General features: G+C 40.9%; 1 protein-coding gene across 1 annotated transcript in view; it reads left to right on the top strand.

Annotated features, from left to right (window-relative positions):
* slc39a11 (solute carrier family 39, member 11) overlaps positions 1 to 19484 on the top strand; it is a 149333-nt gene that overhangs the window by 83281 nt on the left and 46568 nt on the right. Inside the window, exon 5 of the mRNA XM_084567990.1 lies at positions 1850 to 1961. Coding sequence (XP_084424116.1) covers positions 1850 to 1961 — 112 coding nt within the window. The remainder of the gene's footprint in view (positions 1 to 1849; positions 1962 to 19484) is intronic.

Below are 19484 nucleotides of genomic sequence, written 5' to 3'. Positions count from 1 at the left end.
CAAAAGCATTTTTTTGCTTGTTACTTGTTAATCGCAGCACTAAAAACGCATTCAAATAACGACTACTTATGTAGAGTAACTCAAGCATGGTAACAGTGTTGTATTGAAATTCATGAAGAGGCTGATTAAGATGAAGCTGTCATTTTATCATTATGGTTCCGTGTTTTTCTAGAATAAACAGTGCAGACAGATCTTCGTTGCGTTTAATAAAACGCAACTCCGTTATGTCATTTAAATCATCAAACTCAATGATTTGTTGTACTGTCATCAGAAGTAATGCGTTATTTAATAAAATATTCACAAATATCCAATTGTGGTGGTGTTGTTGTAAAGACGGTGATGGTAATGTAATAACTACAATATTTGGTTAAAAAACTATGTCACTTAAGATCATGACCTCTATTTTAATAGTCATGACCACTGTGTATGTCTACCTACAACCTGGACCTACAACCCCAAAATGCCAAAAAACTGCAGTTCCTTGAATGGCCACTTGAGGCTTGCTTCAAAACCGAGTCAATCCCCATTGACACCTGTGATAAATTATCCAACTTTACAGCAGAAATATACATGTTTACTGCCTGGTTCAAAAAGACCTCTGCTCTCTATCGTTGATTTTCCCCATTCATGACAACTTTATATCGTATCAAGTTATGTCTGTGAAGATTCTCAGTCATCCAGGTCATGGTATATCTAAAATAACAATCAAAGACAACTGGACTAGGAATAGTGTGCTTCTTTATTTTATTTGTCGGACATTTAAAGTAATTCTTTCCTGCACAGTTTGTTAATATGACTGTCAATTGTTTAATTGGTGGATTTCACTTAATACCTCAATTACATCGACAAGCTAATGAAACTCTTAATGAGTGACTGGCCTGTGAGGACGCGGCGGCCTGAGCACTCAACCAATCACTTAATTTTGCCATTTTAGTTTTAGTAGTTGGTGCAGTTGTGCATGACACTCAAGACTTAAATGTCATGTAGCGATGCATAAGACACAACAGGTGAAGGAAAAGACGGTGATAGTTTTCCCAACAGTAAAAAAACAACAACCTGTATTTAAAGGGGAAGTACTGTTTTTTACAACCTGGACCTTATTTCTGGCATAAACTACGAGCGTTTACTCACCCATATAACTTTGGTGTCATTTTCTGTCATTCGGACGATATTTACATTCGCGTATATCCATGTAGTGGGAGTGACTGGGGCACCGGAACACAGCCTCTAAATAACGCATTATCTGCCGCGAAACTCGTTCATTTCACCAATATTTTGTTATGATACGCTAGCGCTATTGCCCGTTGAATCCGGAGTTACCTGTTACCGTCATCCGGGGTCTGTAGATTGACCTACTAACCTCTGACCTGGATGATGCCATCTCTGAGCGCCGGGCACACCCCGCACGGCTTGTTTACCTGTAATTTGCTACTGCTAGTTGGTTGCATGGCTGAATATAGAGAGAGGAACAGCTGGCCAAAGAACAACAAACCGCTGCACTTCTGCGAATATTTAACAAGTAACTCTGGACTCAACGGGGAATAGCACTAGCGTATCACAACAAAATATTGGTGAAATGAACGAGTTTCGCGGCAGATAAGGCTATATCAGAGGGTGCGTTGCGGTGCCCCAGTCACTCCAACTATATGGATATACGTGGATCTAAATATCGCCCGAATGACTACAAATGACACAGAAGTTAAATGGGTGAGTAAATGATCATATTTTATGCCAGAAATAAGGTCCAGGTTGTAAAAAAACGGTAGTTCCCCTTTAAATATTCTGTACTCTGTGTCAATCTGATGTAAAAGTGATATTAACCAGCCTCTGTGTCTCTTGTCATCCTCAGGGTGTAGGTACTGATCCCCACACTGCCTTGGCTCTGCCCCCCGGCCCCAAGCAGGTCAAAGAGGAGCCTTTGTTCCACCTCTCGGACTCCGACGAGATGACCATCAGGATAGGTAGAGCTGGACCTCTCTCAGGCAAGCCTCCCTTCATATACCACATCCGCTGTTTTGTGCTTTTTTTCAGTGGAAAAAGTACATGCCATTTATTCATAGAACTACTTAAGCATTTCCAGCTGCAGCTTTCGCAGTACCCCCTTTTTCAACACGTTGTTGCCACTGGAAAATAATCTCTGAGCCACAGAAAAGCAAAATGAATCATTTTGCGCTGATACAGGAGGGACTGCGCTGGCTTGCACTGCGAAAGCTTGCCTACAGCTTCTGTGATGGCTACTTTTATCTTTTCACTGCGTTGACTTTCCCTTTTCTGTTTTTCTCCCTCTGCTTCATCCGTCTCTCCGTAAACCTCGTGGGCTCTCCTCCTAACTTGTTATATTTCAGTCTGGATAGCTCTTGGGAAATCATCCTGGGTCTGCAACACTAACCTCTGTCCAAACAATCATCTCACACAATGTTATCACGTCAGTTACATAATGTACGGTTCTACACATTAATCTTATCACGCTTATCCGGATTGTTTCAAAACTAGGAGATTTTATAGATGTAAAGGACGCTTTCTAATCTGAATGACAAGAAATCTGTTGCAGTCGTGGATGCATTGAACACATCATATCTCCCAAAAGATGAAGGAAAGATTATAGCATAATCAACAGCAAAACAACGCACAACCATCTACAAAGGCACGGAAAAATGGACAAACAGATTCTGACGCTGGCGCTGATTGTTTCGCCGGTAACATTTCAGAAACTGCCACATTTTAATTAATGCGTTATATTCGGTTTGCTGTTAAACTGAGAGCGTGCAGACTGTCTCTCTGCGTTCCTATGAAGCCTAAGCACAGCAGTGGCCGCGATCAAACATGGTTATGTACAAGGCTAGCAGAGCAAAAAAGCGGAAATTACACTGCAGTGACTGACAGCAAGCTACGAGCCTTGTGTGTTTACTTTCCCTCTCTGCTGATTACGAGCGCTGTTAGTTGAGACTGCGACTCAAGAATATTGATGATCAGGTAGAAACGGGGGGAAGGATGTCTTTTTCATTTGTCGAGGCTCATTTTGACTCACAGTTTTCCCACCAGCTCAGGCGCACCGAACCAAACGCACAAACACACACTTTAGTTCGACTAAAGTTTATCTTTAAACGACAAATTGACAGGCCTACCTTCCGCCGAGTGTACCCAAAAGAGATAATTGTCGTCATGTGTTTATTATGTCAACCAAATGAAAAGTAAAAATAGGCACCAGTACTCATCAGCTGAAGCTAAAACAGCAGTGTGTCCAGATGCCAGTGGATTGAAAATGAGACGGATCGGACTTCACAGGTACAGGTATCAGGGTGCGAGGAAAAAAAAAAACCCACCTTCTTAACAGATTGCCAACTTACGTGTTCTTCCTTTCACAACCCCAGTCCTTTCAACTTTAGTTTCTCCTCCAGGTTTATTTTTTTTTAACAATGATTGAAGAATAGCGGAAAGAAAAAATAAAACACACTTCTGAGATATTCTCAGCAAAGCACACAAACGCCTCGTCTGACTTGCACGCCTTTAAAACTCGCAATCTCTGTCAATTAGCATCTCCCCTGGGGCACCCCATCTGTGGCTAACAATGGAAAATAATGTCAGCGCCAACAGGCATTGATTTTTTATTTTCTTTTTTCCCTCCAGGCCATATTCTGGGGAAATTATCAAATGCAGACATTTCTATCTCTGAGTGAGCTTTCATACGGTAGAATTATAATTGTTTTTCTGTTATTGTCTCTGAATAAGTGAAGCTGCAAATATTTTGACTATTTTCACAGCAGAAGAAGCACAGGTTGAAATTATATCATTAGCTCCAATCAGGTGTCTGGTGAGCCAATTCATCGACCCACCGTTTTCAATTGCACGCCTCTGGTAGTTCAGCCGACGTGGAATATTAATCTTGTTAATTACCCTTCCGCCTTTTGAGCTGACATTGCGGGACTGTTTGCTTTAAGAAAATCGCCCCTCACCAAGTCAATTCATGCAAGCAGGGACTGCTTGATAGAAACCTCAGCGATGCCAATTAGTCAAAATAGCTGGAAAATTGAGTTACGATTTGTGAATCCCTGTGTGACTCACATCTGAGTGATTTTATCTGGCTCACGCCTCCGCTTCGTTTCCACTATCGTCACAGTGACCTCACGTTCATGCCAAGGCTTTCTAATGATGATAATGAGACTTTTCATAGTTGTGAAACTCCGAGGGAGATTGGTTGGCCGCTGATGTAAGAAATGTTACAAGGTGCAGCTTCTGAGTGCTAGTGCCAAATGTGAAGTGCTGCAAAAAGGCTTGACTTTGCCAGGAGCTATCACAGTTAACAGCCAGAAGTGCTCAACCTGGAAACAAGTCAAAGAAAGAAAGAAACCATTCAAAACTGGAACAGTCGGAATTCTGTACTTGGACGAAAAGATTGATCAGGAGCATGCTTATGAGCAGAAAACACCACAGTTTTGATAAACTACTACTCGAGTACACTACTTGTACACTCTTGAAAAATAATTTGCTGCACTCTGAGAGTGGCACCATGAATCCCAGATTTAGTCACTCCCTCGAATGATGGTACATTTCCTGCAGCTCGGAATCACACAGATTCGCTAAATGTATGTTCAGACAAACCTGTACGGATTAAGAATCTGTTACAGATTCATTGCTTCCCTGCAGCTAGCCTGCGGGCATACAAAGTCAGCCAACACAGTAAACAGAAAAGAGCATATATACATGGATATGTATGTGAATATATATTTATGGACTGATATATGTGATGCTTTTGATGCGTTTGATGCTGCTGCTTAGAATCCAGCACGTTCAGTCCTCTTTATCCAGACATCTTCAAACATACGGAGTCGCATTTCTCAGCACTTTAGCAGCTCGGTTTATTATGCGGTTTTATGCATCAAAAAGATTTAATAATTTATGTTAAAAAAAAAAAAAAGGCAAAATTGCCACGCTGCTGCCCAGTGCGTAGTTCTTCTTTTGCTCCAGCAGTAGAACAGCTGGGGGTTAACCGGTCGTACTTAGTGCTGATATTATGTGTATGAGAAGATTTGCATGTTTTATATGTGTTTTCATAAAGAGAACAAGAGAAAGTGTAAGATCAAACTGTTGTTTCATAACCCTGCTGAGCTGCATGACTAATATACTTGAACGTGAGTTTAGACTTATTCCTAATTGTTCATTTTTTAACAGTTTAAATGTCAGTCTAGGGTCAGATTATACAGTGCGTGCTATTGTTTAAAATACTTAAAAACACTATAGTTGTGGTTTTGTAAAGGGGAAAAAATTACTTTATATAAACATCTGTTGTGCACCTGTCTTTGACATGGGGAGTAATCCAAAACTGGCTGTCTGCTGTGCTTTGTATAAAGCCGTGATTGGATAATCACTGTTTCAGGCGGGGGGCTCACCGATTTCTCAGTTGCATCTCACTGAGAGGTGCTCTCTTGGAGACAGCTCTAACCTCAAATCCACTCTTCATGCAGCAAATACTGATTCATGCTTCAAAACAGCTCAATGTATTTCAGTCATGGCTCATCAGAGTGAGTGTCAGGGTCCATGACCTCCTGTGTATTATTAGCATGCACGCCACAACAACTTCCCCTTCCACGATTTGTTTGTGGCAGAACTGATTGGGAACTGATCATGCTCCGGCAAAGGTCTGCTGGGCTTGTTTGGGTGGGCTTTAGTACCCCAGTTCCCAGACTCATATAACAACTGAGTATGGCTATGCCAGACTAGGGCAGTACAACACCAGCCACAGAAGAGAAGCTGATAATAGCCTCAGGGGTCTTTCTGTTATAGGTTCAAACTAAGTTGATCTCACTACCACACCATGTTGGGAGAGATGAAAAAATAAATCAAAGTTTGGACAGATATTAAGGTACAAAGTCAAGGCTCACCCATTCATAGAAAAAAGCTCAAAACCACCAACCAAAGGAAATCACAGGTTTTATGAGATGGATGACATGCATGGTATATGTTGATGCATTGGAGTCGAGCATTAATGCGTTCCTCTCATCAGGTAAAGTTGGGGCTGATTTAAACACTGCCAGGTTGTTCATAAATTCTCCCCCGGGATCAATAGTCTCGTCACAACATCTTTTATTTTAAACATTTTTTTATCATTAATCTGAATTTGCAAAGTAACTAAAGCTGTCAAAAAGTGTAGAGGTATAAAATGTCCTCTGACAATGTAGCGCAAAGTAGCAGCGACATCATAACCATGGACGGTAAATTTGACAGTTTATTTATACCGTGCGAATGCACCACACAATTTTAATTTTTAAATCACGTGACATCCCCAGGTAAAACTAATCCCGTACGAAAAAGGTTTATGCTGAGCTCAGATTACCAGTAGGTTTATTAATTGTTCAAGTCAGGATGCCAAGTGTTCTTTCATGTCAGTGGTATTAACTTTAATCTGTGGTTGGAATACCAAGTCAAGATAGCTCCGCTGAGGATGGCAGCTGTTGCTTGGAGACCTCTGCAACCTTGAATATGTTTGCAAATGGGTTGTCATTCATTTTCGTTTTGTCATAACTTATAATACACTATTCTGAAATGTCAGCCTCTTCTGGATATTACACAAAAGTCATAATCAGGAACGGTTGGACTGGAACCGACAACCTTGTTTCCTGTCCTAGCATTCTCCTAGCAAATATTCAATCCATGGACAATAAACTATAATATTATATGAACCAGACTGCCTTTCAATTAGAATAGAAGAACAGTAATATCTTTGTTTTCAATGAGAATTTGAATCCATCGGTCCCTGACTTTTTACCTGTGGGGTCCTACATTCACTACCCGAAACGGAACAATGTAGTTGATTAAGTTAAGTTAAGGAGGTGGTGTTTGTGTCATGATCAACAACAAGGGGATGTATAGGTGTGGAAACAATACTGGCTGGGTGCTGACCTAACCTTGGATACATCCTGATTAAATTCAGGCCCTTCTGTATGCCCAAGTCAGCCTCTGCTCTGCCCTCTTCCCTCATTATGAAGAGTATGCCAAGCAGGAGTTAATGCTAGAACAGGACAACTGCCCACATCTCATATGTTGGACAGATTACCTTTTAGAAGGTAAAAGCACACAAAAATCCTGCACAGGGCAACATCGTGGGCAGTGTTCTCAAAACATGTCCTCATGAGCTGACAGATGGCTTTGCTGATACGTTCAGCCTTTGCCTGGTTGTTTCCAGATTTCAAGGCCACTGTCTCATAGAAATCTAAACTGAGCTGCCTAAATTACTCCCATCCAGCAGCACCCACCTCCACTGTCACATTACATCCGTCCTGCCCATTACACTTGATCTACTGCAGTTTGCCCACAGGCCAAACGGTTCCCCAGGTGGTGCAATAGCATTAGCACTGCACTGTCCCATCTAGACCAGAAAAAATACCTGCGCAGGGAAGCTGTTCCCCATCCTACATTCAGCTTTTTATACCATGCTGTCCAGATTAATTGTGATGCTCTACACCTGCACATCAGTTTTTCCTTGTGCAGCTGGATATCACAGGCAGTACATCACGTCTACACTACCACTCAGCACTGGTGTCCCTCAGGGATGTATGCTAAGCCCCCTACTGTTCTCACTGTTTCACGTTAGACTTTTCACACTAAAACAGGTGAATGGCAGCTGGTACAGGAGCATTCCCAGGCCAAACCGTTAAAGACAACACTGCCACAAAGTACATTTATAGGGTACGTTATGCAGCTAAGTACATACACACAGTGCTGCAACGGAAGTGCAGAATTTGGTACACTGTAGTTTTCTACTTGAGAGGCCATGTAGCCATTGAACAGCTGACACTTTCACATTCATCGTACCTCCATTATACCCCCATACTACAGTAAAATGCAATAAATATAACACTATAATTAGACCAGAGAACTAGTGGTTACATTATTATTACTAGTATTACTGCACTACCTACCTGTAGCTATCCTTTTACTCCCGATATTTTAGTAAGGAGAGATCATTTGACAGAGTTGCAATGATTTTAAAGATCAAGGCTTTTCATGCTTAACCTCTCCTTGTACTTCCGGCCTCTATAATCATTTAAATTCCCTTATTTCACTTATTTCACTCATTTTAAATTCACACTTAAAGTTACGTTGGATCCGAATTACATTATGGGATGCCACTGTGGATGTCTGTCAGCATACGCTTTTGTCTCAAGTCATTCTGCCCTTCACTTTTTAGACGCCACACATTAGGTCAGTATCACTCAAAGCTCAGTGAAACATTGGACATGCCGGATATTTGAAAATCATGAAAAGAAACCCGCATCCGCTCTACAAAGTCACAAACCTCTACATTAGTATTACGCTCTTGCGCAAACTCATGCAATATTGCTTTTGTATCTTTCAGTGTCCTTCAGTGATCTTAAATGTTTCACAAGATTATGCTTTCCTTTGAATTATTCAAGATGATTGGTGGCTGGTCTCTCTTTTCAATCTGAAAAAGCTTGACTAATTTTGCAGCTATATCTTCTTCTCTTCGGCTTCATCTTCATAGAAGTCGGTCATCTTTTTTTCAAGTATCCTCTTGGTTTCAAAGGCCTCTCTGTGGAGAGGCAGCTGCAGCCTTTTCAGCCATCACAGAAGATAAACAAACCAAAAGCCCCATCCGGTCCTTTAGTTGTGTGGTATATGAATGTGGACGGTACGTATTGCCATTTTTACTTCATACTAATCTTCTCCACATGATGATGGATGCTTAAAACCGCACATAAAACTTCCTTCTCAACGCTACAACAGACATCTGTTGATATTGGATTTTCTGCTCTTAGAAAGACACTCTAAGTATTCCCTCCACAGCAGTCAACAAACACTAGACAGCAGTATTAGAATATGTTATTCATTCCTGAAAAGCAGCAAAAATGAAATAAAAAAAAATCCTATTGATTTTCTGTCATACTGACTACATTTGTAGTGCATATCCACAGGCTCAAAAGAGATCAAACTTTCTTTCTGCAAGTTTATAGTTAATTTAAAACAGTTGTCCATGAAATATGAATTGAGATTTCTGAATTAAATTAGTAATAATTGATTTTAAAGGGCCATGTATAAACCATGCCTTCTCATGCATGTATCTTTACATTCAGAGGATATAAGAGAAGGCAGAGATGATAAATCAGGTGAGGTATAACATCACTAGAGTTTTGTTCATGTTATTATCCAGTTTTACATGTTTTACTCATTCTTTTAATATTCATTGGGAGACGTCGTTTTTGTCATGGCTCAGAATTTGAGGACAGCACAAACAGGTAAATGGGTTCAAAACTAGATGAAGTTTGAGGAAATCAGATCAGATGAAGCGGAAAGGGGAGGCGATGGCAGAGTCCAGGAACGCTGGAATGCCACTCTGGAAGCCACAAAGACAACGTGTCTAAAGGTGAACGATGAACCGGTGGCATGAATACTGAGAGGACTAATTAGAGAAGTGGATGCAGATGCGCCAGAGCAGAGAGCAGAGACAGATCAAGTGATTAACTGGCAGGGCACGTGGGAGTGGCTGGGTCTGAAATGACGCCAGAGTCAGTGAATGGAAATTAACAGGCCTAGCAGGATGATTGAATTTGACGAGAAAGGCAAACACGCTTTTTTTATTGTTTGCACGTGGTCCTTTTGTAACACCACGAGAAACTAAATGACTGATTGCATTTCTTAGGCGGTGAAATCGTGATTGAAAAATCTCATTATTCACGATGGTCTGCAGGTGCATTTGATAAAAAAGATTATTCGCGTGCCATAAATAAGCATGGTCACGCGTAACGGCAGTGGGTAATGACAGTGGCTCCGCTCTTGACGTTTTTTACGAGTTGCAAAATGTGCAGCAGAAAAACAGCACTCAGTGAAATGTCAGTCCAGCCTGCTGCAAATAGACACGAGGTAATTAGACTAAATCTAGATTCTTATTCACCTCTAATGGGCTGTTACACAATGCTGTGAAACGGTACGTGGGACTTGTTTTTTTCCATGAATCCTGAAAAATGTTTTACTTTTTCAGACGGACTCAAAAAAATATGCTCAAGAACGTTTTACTGAGAAAATCCAATATAGGCTGTGAAAACAACACCTGCAGTGCAGAATCGAGAATTTAGTTTTTGGACTCCTGATGTGGCAGGGCTCCATAATTCTATCAAATTGCTGCATAGTTTCCTCTGACAAACGGGAACGACTGGCAAAGTGCTCACTGCAGAATATTCCCAGCGTTGCCTCTAAAAATGCTTTCCATCTATTAGTGGTTCCACTGCGCCGTTAAAAAAAACTGTAAATGTAGTGCCATTTAATGATCAACTCCTTATTAATAAGAAGCCATGTTTGTTTTTTTTGTTGTTGTTGTTTTTGCATGCTATCAAGACTGATAAGGGAGCTGCTCTGGTGTTGGGAATACTGACACAGACCTGTGGCCTGATCTGATGAAACTGATTTTGGTTTTCAATTTCAGCCTTGGGCATCTGCCAGGAGCAGGAACCAATTTAAAATTGCAATATTTGCCTTGAGCAGTATGTGATTGTGTTAAGATTCAAAATGATTGTTGTCATATGCACAGTAACATGCATGGAAAAAGCAGTTAAGACCATACAATGAAACTCTTACTTTGCAAGTCTGCCTTACTGAAAACAATAAATAAAAAATAAGAAATATTAAAAAAAACTAAAACAAGGTGCAAAAGAAATCAGTTAACCTGAAATCTTAAAACCAGAGTTTAATAAAGTGCTCTTGTGCTACAGTCCACACAACACTGCCTCACTTCTCCATTACTCCCTCGAAGTAAAATATTAAAAATACACAGAATTACACCGTGATTTTATTGCAGGACGATAGAAAATATATTGGATTACTCTCCAACCGTACCTTCTGTTAACGAAGAGGTCTTTGAGTTTCCAGCTATAGTATGTGCAGACAACAGCCCTATTCAAGCGTGCCTGGTCTTCCTGGGAACCTGTAGTCATTTGTAATAATTGCAGGGTTTGTCTGTGATCTCAATCCCTTTGCGAATCAGCTCTGTCCGTAATTTGTAAAGTGAAAAATTACACAGCAAATCACCGGAAAGCAGCTTGGATGCAAATTCAGGAGGGTGTTGCTGCTCAGCACGAAAACCCATTTACAGGAAAAAAAATAAAAAAAGAAGCTCTAAAGCCAATTCTCGAAGGATGAGGAGATGCGCGGTGGCCTTTTGTAATGAATTCGAGTTTATTAATGCATTAACGTGTTTGTCACATCGGTATATGGTGCAGCCAATTTACATACTGGTAGCTCATGAATTCTCCCTTGGCATCAGTAGAGTCTAATTACATCATGTTGTATTTTTTATAAATATAATTTTTAGTAGCTAAAGGTGTTACCTCTGACATGTAGTGACGTGGAAGCACAGAGTAGCAAAGCCTTGACATCATGTCTGCTCTGGGGATAATGTCAATATGTGCGAGTAAAACAAGGAGTTTGCTAATTCCGTGTGAATGCACTACCCGCAACACATACTGTATGTAGCGGGGGGAAAAGGCTCTTTTCGGGTACTGCAGTACATATACGCCGGTGCAAGTAATTTATACTTGTACGCTCAGTCAGGCGCCACCCAAACAAGGCCAAGCTACGGCGCTCGGGTCTACGCTGTCACATTGACGCAGAAGGATAAATCGCCTATAATTCCAAAATCACTTTAAATCCCATGGTAATACGAATCCAGTGCGAACAGAGCTTATTTCACAAATTGTACAAGAGACAAAGCATATTTAATACATCAGTTCTCTGCCTCCTGCTGCTCTCAAGGTATTTGAAGTGGCAAGCAGGCCCTTGTAAGCATGTTCCCTCTCGAATATGCATGTATTCACACGTACACACATACGCGCACAAAACTCTTCCAGTTCTTTCTCATGCGTAATGCATGGTACCCTAAATGATTCAGTCAGCATTAGGAGGAATCAAAGTGTGCCTCATGGTGTTCTGTTTATTTAGCTCTTCGCATCGGATTTTGGAACGTACTAAAAAAAACGACGAATGGGATTGGATTTGAATTTCTCAGCGGATAATAAGCAGCGTGCGCCGTGTTTAATATGAACCTTCATATGCAGTTTTCCGAGTGTGCCACCTAATTATTCTTTCTCTTTAAGGAAGAAAACACATTTTTTTTTTAAAAGACCTTAGGGCAGAAACTGCTGTCAGCCACATGACCTATCTTTTATGATGAGGAGGTGATGCCACAGTGATCAGAGGGAAGTCTAAATGCATGCTACCAACCGCATCATACATCTGTGCCTTAGATTTTCTGGAAACATCCTGACAAGACGATAATGAAACGCACTTGTCAGATCCTTTCCATGCCCCGAAAGGACTGACAGGAGCAGCGTTGCTAAATTTATATATCTATGTAGGGTAATGTAGAAGTGCAAGTCTGTCTTTTTCAGAACATCAGAGATGCACAGGGATTTGGTTTTTTAAAGTTCTTAAGTGTTGGGGGGGTTGGGGGTGACAATAAAATAAATGAAAACAGCTCTTGTTTAGAGACACTGAATAATTACACTTGCTAAATGGCTTCACACTGCTCTGATACACACTTTCTGTTTGTATGTTGTCGTTCATCTGATAATGGGCTTTGATGTATGAGAAGTTTACTACTTGGGTTAGAACATTTTAGACCAGTCCAGCGGACAGCGATGTATTTGTGGCTTGGCAGCTTTTCTCTAGAAGATGTGACTTTAAAGATTAACATACTGAAGTAACACCGAGTTGTTGTCTTCAGTTGTTTCCTTGTCAGAGAGAGAAAGCATAAAGACAGATATTGCTCCCTTTAACGTTATCTGATATCATGCAGATTGATTAAACTCTATTAAAGTTTTTAATATACTTTTTATCACCAGTGTGCTTTGTTTGTCCTTTTGGGCCAGTAAGTCTGCTATTAAATCCTCAAACCTTTTGAAAAGCCCATTTTTGCCCTCCATCATAGCAAAACTGCTGCCTGAGGTACAGTTCCTGCATATTTTGTGTTTGACCCAAAGCACGCCCAGTAGACCAACTTTACTTTGTTGATTTGAAAAGATTAAAAAAATAAATTCTCATTTTTTTTTATTTTTTTTTTAACTAACTGTATTGACTTGACCTGGTATAGTCTGTGTAATGCACCATTTGGATTTCATTACGGGGCATGTTTCAATTGATACGGAGAAAAAAGACTGCATGCAATTGGGTTGTCCAACAACCAATCAGAGCCATTTTGTTGTAAACTAATTTAACTCCCAGATGCTCAGAAGACATGTATGACTAAGTCACTGTTGTGACTTTGTGTCCATCTCCATATAAAGCCCTGCCCGAATGATTTGATTGGCCCGGCAGATCTTTGCCAGAGCACAATCAGTTCCCAGCAAAGTGACTCCAGACCAACTTTCCAGTGGAAATTTTTAAACTAGACTAACCAGCTTTCAGCCAGGTAGCCTAGCTTGCTGATATCCCCACCAAATTAGCATTAGCTGCAAGTTAATGTTTATTTGGTTCCAATGCTTGTCGAGTTATTGTCTGTTATAGAACACTCTGTGTCATTCTGCTCCTTCATTATAAAGAACTGGTAAGAACAGGTAAGAGTTACTAGCAATGGAGGGGCTACTCTGATAACATCAACAACAAAAGACGGGAAGGTGCAGTTCCTCAAATGTCCACTTGAGGCTGGCCCTAAAAGCGTGGTAATTGCCATGCTAACCTGTATGGCCTGGTACAAAATGGTTTTGGTTTCTTCAGCTAATCCACACATTTGTGACAGAGATGAACTTTTGTGAAAGCTGTTTCAGCTATGTAAAGGCTTAATGTTAGGTATAATTTAGGGAACGGAGGCTTTTTGCAATCTGTGTCTTCGTTGACTTAGCTAGGAGTTCGGTACTGCTATATTAGCGACGACTGGAGCCACATTGGGTTTTAACTGCTCTTCGGGAAACCTATAGGTGGCGCCACATTGGTTTCATCCATCTTCATATAGAGTCAGAGGTCTATACTAGAACTCTGATGTAGGAGGTGCTATCTCTGCAGAAAAAACCTCTGTGCTCCAAGAGGTGAAATTATTTTCTCCGCTTCTCTGAATTCTCAGCCAGTCTGAGATTCTGATAAACAACCTTCTAGCCAAAAGCCTCTAATGGCTGTGCTGCTGCCACCGGTGTGTTTCAGCCCAGGTCACTGCTTTTGGAAGAGGGACACTAATACTTTCTCACCTGCTCTTAATCCACCCCGGAAAGAAAGAGAAAGGTTTGATGAAGGTGAGAGAAACCGATGTGTCTTGCGGAGCGAGACCAAAGGCGTAAACACTCTCCACGACTGGGATTATTGTCGCTGCTATTCACCACATGTGCGTCTGCCTTCCTGTATTATTTATGTTGCCCATTTCCCTTCCATTCTCTCATGCAGACTTGAAGAGAGGCAGAGAACTCGCTCAGTACTCTGTGTTTTTCTCATTTTTTTCTACTCCTTCTTGGAGTGTGTCAATTTTGACAAGCGGAGGGAACGGAAACTGCAGCAGTTAATTAGTAGAAGAAATGTCTGTGAAAACTCTTCATGTCTTTATACTTTCCCAGCTCAGCAGGTTTCTTGGCCACTGAATCAGCAGGCTGTCCAAAATGAAAAAGCCTGTCTCCACAAGTTTTTTTCTCACCGAGAGGCTAATGGATCCAATCTATACTTCCCCCTGTCGTTTCCTCGTACGCAAATCCTCCTTCAGTTTCAGCTTATGCATAGTTTCTTTGATAAAACCATATGCATTTTTTCCCTAATGATAGTTGCCGAAGCCTGCCACACTGATGGAAAGTAATTATGGGAAACATAAAGTTGATAGTTCCTAAGATGTTAGATACAGATCATATATCCACAGTCTGGCTATCTTGCTATTGTGATGACGCATGTGTCTGTATTTTTAATTATTTCTTCATTTGTATAAGCCAATACTGGATTATTATCTACTTTATATTGCTTGCTGGAACTTTCCTTTCACGTCCCCTCTCTTGAGCTGATTGGCAATTACCGGAGCAGGAAAACACAGGGCATGGAACTGACATTTAGGGTGACCTCATATTGGTTATTTGCTACTGTGCAATACTGTAATTAATGCCATTAAGATGATAATTATAAATCATAGGCAGTATAGATGGACGTAGGAATAATAACAATAATAAAAAAAAATAATACAGGAGTAGTCCACAGACGACATGTGAAGGGTACTGGTAATCACAGGCACGACTAGTAAGCCTGTGAAAGAAGCTTCATCAGACCTGTGGAAATAAACCTTATGATATCAAAAAGTTTTTGCTGTTGGTCGATCAGTTTGTTGGTCTATCATGATAATCGTTGAGTGCATTAACAAGAATGTTTGTATAAGCATTCATGGTTCCAGGGGGATTAATCCAGATAACTCTCCAAACTGCCGGGGGCTTGAATACATTGCCAGGAAATATGTTGCATAGGATAAAGGTGATTTCACATTCATGTTCCCCTGAGGATGACTTCCAATAGCCTTTGCGATCTGTTACTTTTCATTTGGCACCATCGTCTGACCTTATGCCTGCAAGACCAATGTCAGTCCTAGCTACACAAAATAAGCTAAGATGGCAATCAACTTTACACTTGGCATTAGCATGTTAGCATTATGAGGAGATTAGCTTATCATTTTAAATTTAGTCCCAATGTTAGTCTCCTAAATATCCCCATTATCTTAAGGTGCTAAAACATTATTAAAAATACAGAATAAAGCAACAGATACACGCAATCTTTTTCTTACTTTTTCAACAAATATACTATAGTTTTGAGTCTCTGCTAGCTAAGTCTAAGGCGCTAGCTTCTTGGACATAGTAATTACTCCTGGGTGAGCAGTGTTTTACAAAAGAAGCACGCTTATAATCCCCTTACCTTCGTTTTATGCCAATAAACTTTTGTTCTTGGCATCATGGAAAATCACAAAGTCACGACGCAGGTCACAGTGGGTACCGCGAGCAGTTTAAAAGTGCCAGATATCTCAAAGAGATGCTCTCTGCCAAACTGATTATACTTCGATCAGACACAACATTTAAGCCACCAACCCGGAGAAGTAATTAACATTTATGATCTCATTACGATGTACTGTTTCTCTGCAAATTGACAATTGGCATTTATGTGGGTGGTTACTTTGATGCGCACCACCATCTGGACATTGTTGCAGAGTAAACAAGCTCCCATTGCAATGGCAAGGGGGCGACGCACACACGGGGCCATCCACATGATGTAAAAGACAACACCACCCTCCCTTCCTCTGAAGTCCAAATCTGATGCTGAAGTGCCAGTTGTGGGGGCTTTCAGCACTGGGCATGGACGCCCTGACTGGTCCAGGTTTTGGAGATGCTCTGACCCGGTCGTCCAGCCATTTGACCCATGTCAGAGTCACTCAAATCCTTCCACTTGTTCATTTATCCAGTTTCTAACACATCAACACTGAGGACAAAATGTTCCCTTGCTGCCTAATAAATCTCACCCACTGATGGGTGCTATGATAATAGGATAATCAGATCAGATAATCAGTAATTCTTTTCACTTGACCAGAGATTATGACCAATGGGTCATAGTGTGATGGTGGATTGGAATATATTATTATACAAAACAGGATTCTTGACTTAGAAAGAACTTACACAGTATTATTATCTTCCACGTGTGTTAGAAAGTGGCCATGCTGTAGTAGCTGTTGTAATCAATACAGCTTTTCTTCACTGCAGACCTTTTGACTTTTCCCAGCGGGTAAAAAGCACAGGTGACGGTGAACTAGCATGCACTAAAGCAGGTCCTCTCCTACTGTGACTGTCTGGAAAATTTCAATAAAACACAATGCTAAGTGCACGGCTACATTTTGGTTTTCAGATGGCATGAAATGTGGCCAACGTTAACAGACATCCTGAAAAAAAAAAGAAAAAACACGTTCAATAGTAATGCATGCAAGGTTGTTCTCCGTCTCTGTGTCTACTAATTGCCGTTTTCAATTCTGTGTCGTTTTTTTTTTTTTTTTTTAAACTGTGTGAAAACGCCGTTAGAGAATTGGAGGAAACATCAACCGAGGCAGACGGACAGGCAGGAATACAGTATATTACTGATGAACATTTTTGAGGCTCTGCTGGAAAGTAACACTGCCCTAATGACAAAATGAAATGCTTAGGCCAAATCTGGAGCTTGTGTTTACTACTACAGTTTCTGGGAAATGCCCGAAAGAAACACAGACGATGTTTTGGCCGCTGTTGTGCCTGATTTGTTTTTCTCCTCAGTTCTTGGTATTTGGTTTATGTCTGCGAGCGTAAGGCATTTGTAACAATGCGCAATAAGGTAAAAGGTGAATGGAGGAAACAACCCTCGCTCTACTGTGGTCAGTGACTATTTGTCCAATGTATAAATACTTACACTTTCATTGAGGCAGGGTTAATAGTAGACTTCATAGACAAAATTAAACCTTGCAATTACTCCTACATTTACTAATCCACCCCATTATCTCCATCAGAAGTCATAAAGGAGAGAGTAACCATCACAAGGTTACGCACACCGGCAAAAGCAAAACCTTTGCCCTAGAAGCCTGGTCGTTATCTTTTTTTTTTTTTCTCTCCCTATATAAATATTGAGTAGAAGAACATACAAAGCTGCATTTGAGAAAGAGTATCTCGCATCATCAACTTCATAGATGATGCGAGAATCACAGTCTTTGTGAGGGGAAATTACGGCAATCACCTCAGCAGCCGTTTCGGCTGTACTGCTGCTTTGTTATCAGTTAATGTTCCTTCAGAGTTAATGCATCGTAACCTTAACACTGGACCTAGTTTTAATGATGGTGCATTTGTGAACAGTCAGTCGTTTCAATGCCTCTTTCATAGAAACCGAGAATTTTTCTTTCATATATGTATAGCGCTCAAATTCTTCTGCGTTTTTTAGTGGTGGCATCGCAGTGTGTGACCAGTGTGCATGGAGAGACTTGGACAGTTACTTTGTAACTGCAGTTTTATCAATTTAGTGAGTGTGACGGTTACACTAGTTAGCCGTGTGGCATGAGCCGGACTTAAAAACTAGAGGGATCAACAAACAACCCTAACGCACGAAAAGCAAGAGAAGAAGTGAGTCATTTTTTTGAAGACGTAACACAAATTAGACATGCTAGTCCCAGTTAGCATTGGGGCAATCACTGGTCATGTTGGACTCTCGTTTTCCTTCTTCATGCGTTCAGGCTTGGCTAATTTTGTGCCCAAAATATGCTCTTAACCGGAGGGTGGCTGAATTGGACCTAAGCAAGAAGATGAAGAAAAGCAAAGCCCTATCCAAAATGCTGCCAACTCAACTTGATGCACATGAATTAACACAATTAATAACGTAGCCTCATAATGTCCTACAAAGAAACATTTAGCCGTAGAAATCTATTCCACAATGGACTGTACTCTATAGAGGTTTGGACATTCCAGATGAACACGTATTTCTGTATGTACGAGGCCGTGCTAAAGGCTTTTGAGCAGATTGCCGGTCAAGAAGAGTGACACTATCTCCTTAGTGTGCAAATGGTATGGAAATCATACTATCCTTGAAGCCAGTCCACTCCAATCTGGTGACAGAGAATTGAAACTGAAAATCGTGACTGTAGATGTGTTCCTCTGGAGACCATGTGAAAGATTCCATGGCAACCCATCCAATCACTGCCGCCATCCACTTCATAAAAACAGTCAGGGATCATTTAAATCTGGCTTCAGTTGCCCCCAGAGAAATCAATGTTTGGGATTCGGAAGTCATAACGGAGTTTAGCTCTGTTCGGCTAAAATCGTTTTGTTTGTTTTAGAGATCAGATTATAATGCAGAATGCTTCAGTCCTCCCAGTTTAACAAAATCATCTCTTAGTGTTAAAGACATAACTGACTATATAAGTGGATTGATATTGGTGGCAGAGGTGTCTCAGAGGTTAAGGTTATTATGAAGTCGAATTGGATCAATAGTCTCTGGTGTAAGCTGATGTGCTGCCACACATTTTATTTCTCTGTCTCCGCGCACATGATTAGTTTTAACAAGAGAAGACATTCTCTCTTATTAGAGGCATAGATGGCCTTGTCACTGTGGCATAGTTCATTTTTTTTTCTTCATTTATATGTCTGTGCACACTTATACGCTATCCACATCAGGGTCAAACAGTTGCCTGGCAACAATAGCCAATGAACGCATGAAAGGCGAGCTGTTTTGTCTCTCTCTCTCTCTCTCTCTCTCTCTCTCTCTCTCTCTCTCTCTCTCTCTCTCTCTCTTCGTTGTACTCTTCTGCTTGTCACTCCATCTATTTCTCCCTGTTATCGCGCCCTCGTGTTCTGTTGCGCCGACTGCCTCTCACATGCTGCTGTCTGTCACCCTTACCATCTCTGTTCCAATTCTGTTTGAAATCCGTTTGGATGCCACTGAAATGTTTGGTGCATTATGTCAGGAGCATATTTGTCACATGTAGCTGCAGCAGTTGAGAGGATGGTATGGGGTTAGAAACGTGAAAAGAATAT

Source organism: Chelon labrosus (genome assembly GCF_963514085.1).
Source record: "Chelon labrosus genome assembly, chromosome: 19".
NCBI lineage: Eukaryota > Metazoa > Chordata > Actinopteri > Mugiliformes > Mugilidae > Chelon > Chelon labrosus.
Note: the sequence above shows the minus strand (reverse complement) of the source record. Positions and strands in the feature narration are given on the sequence as shown.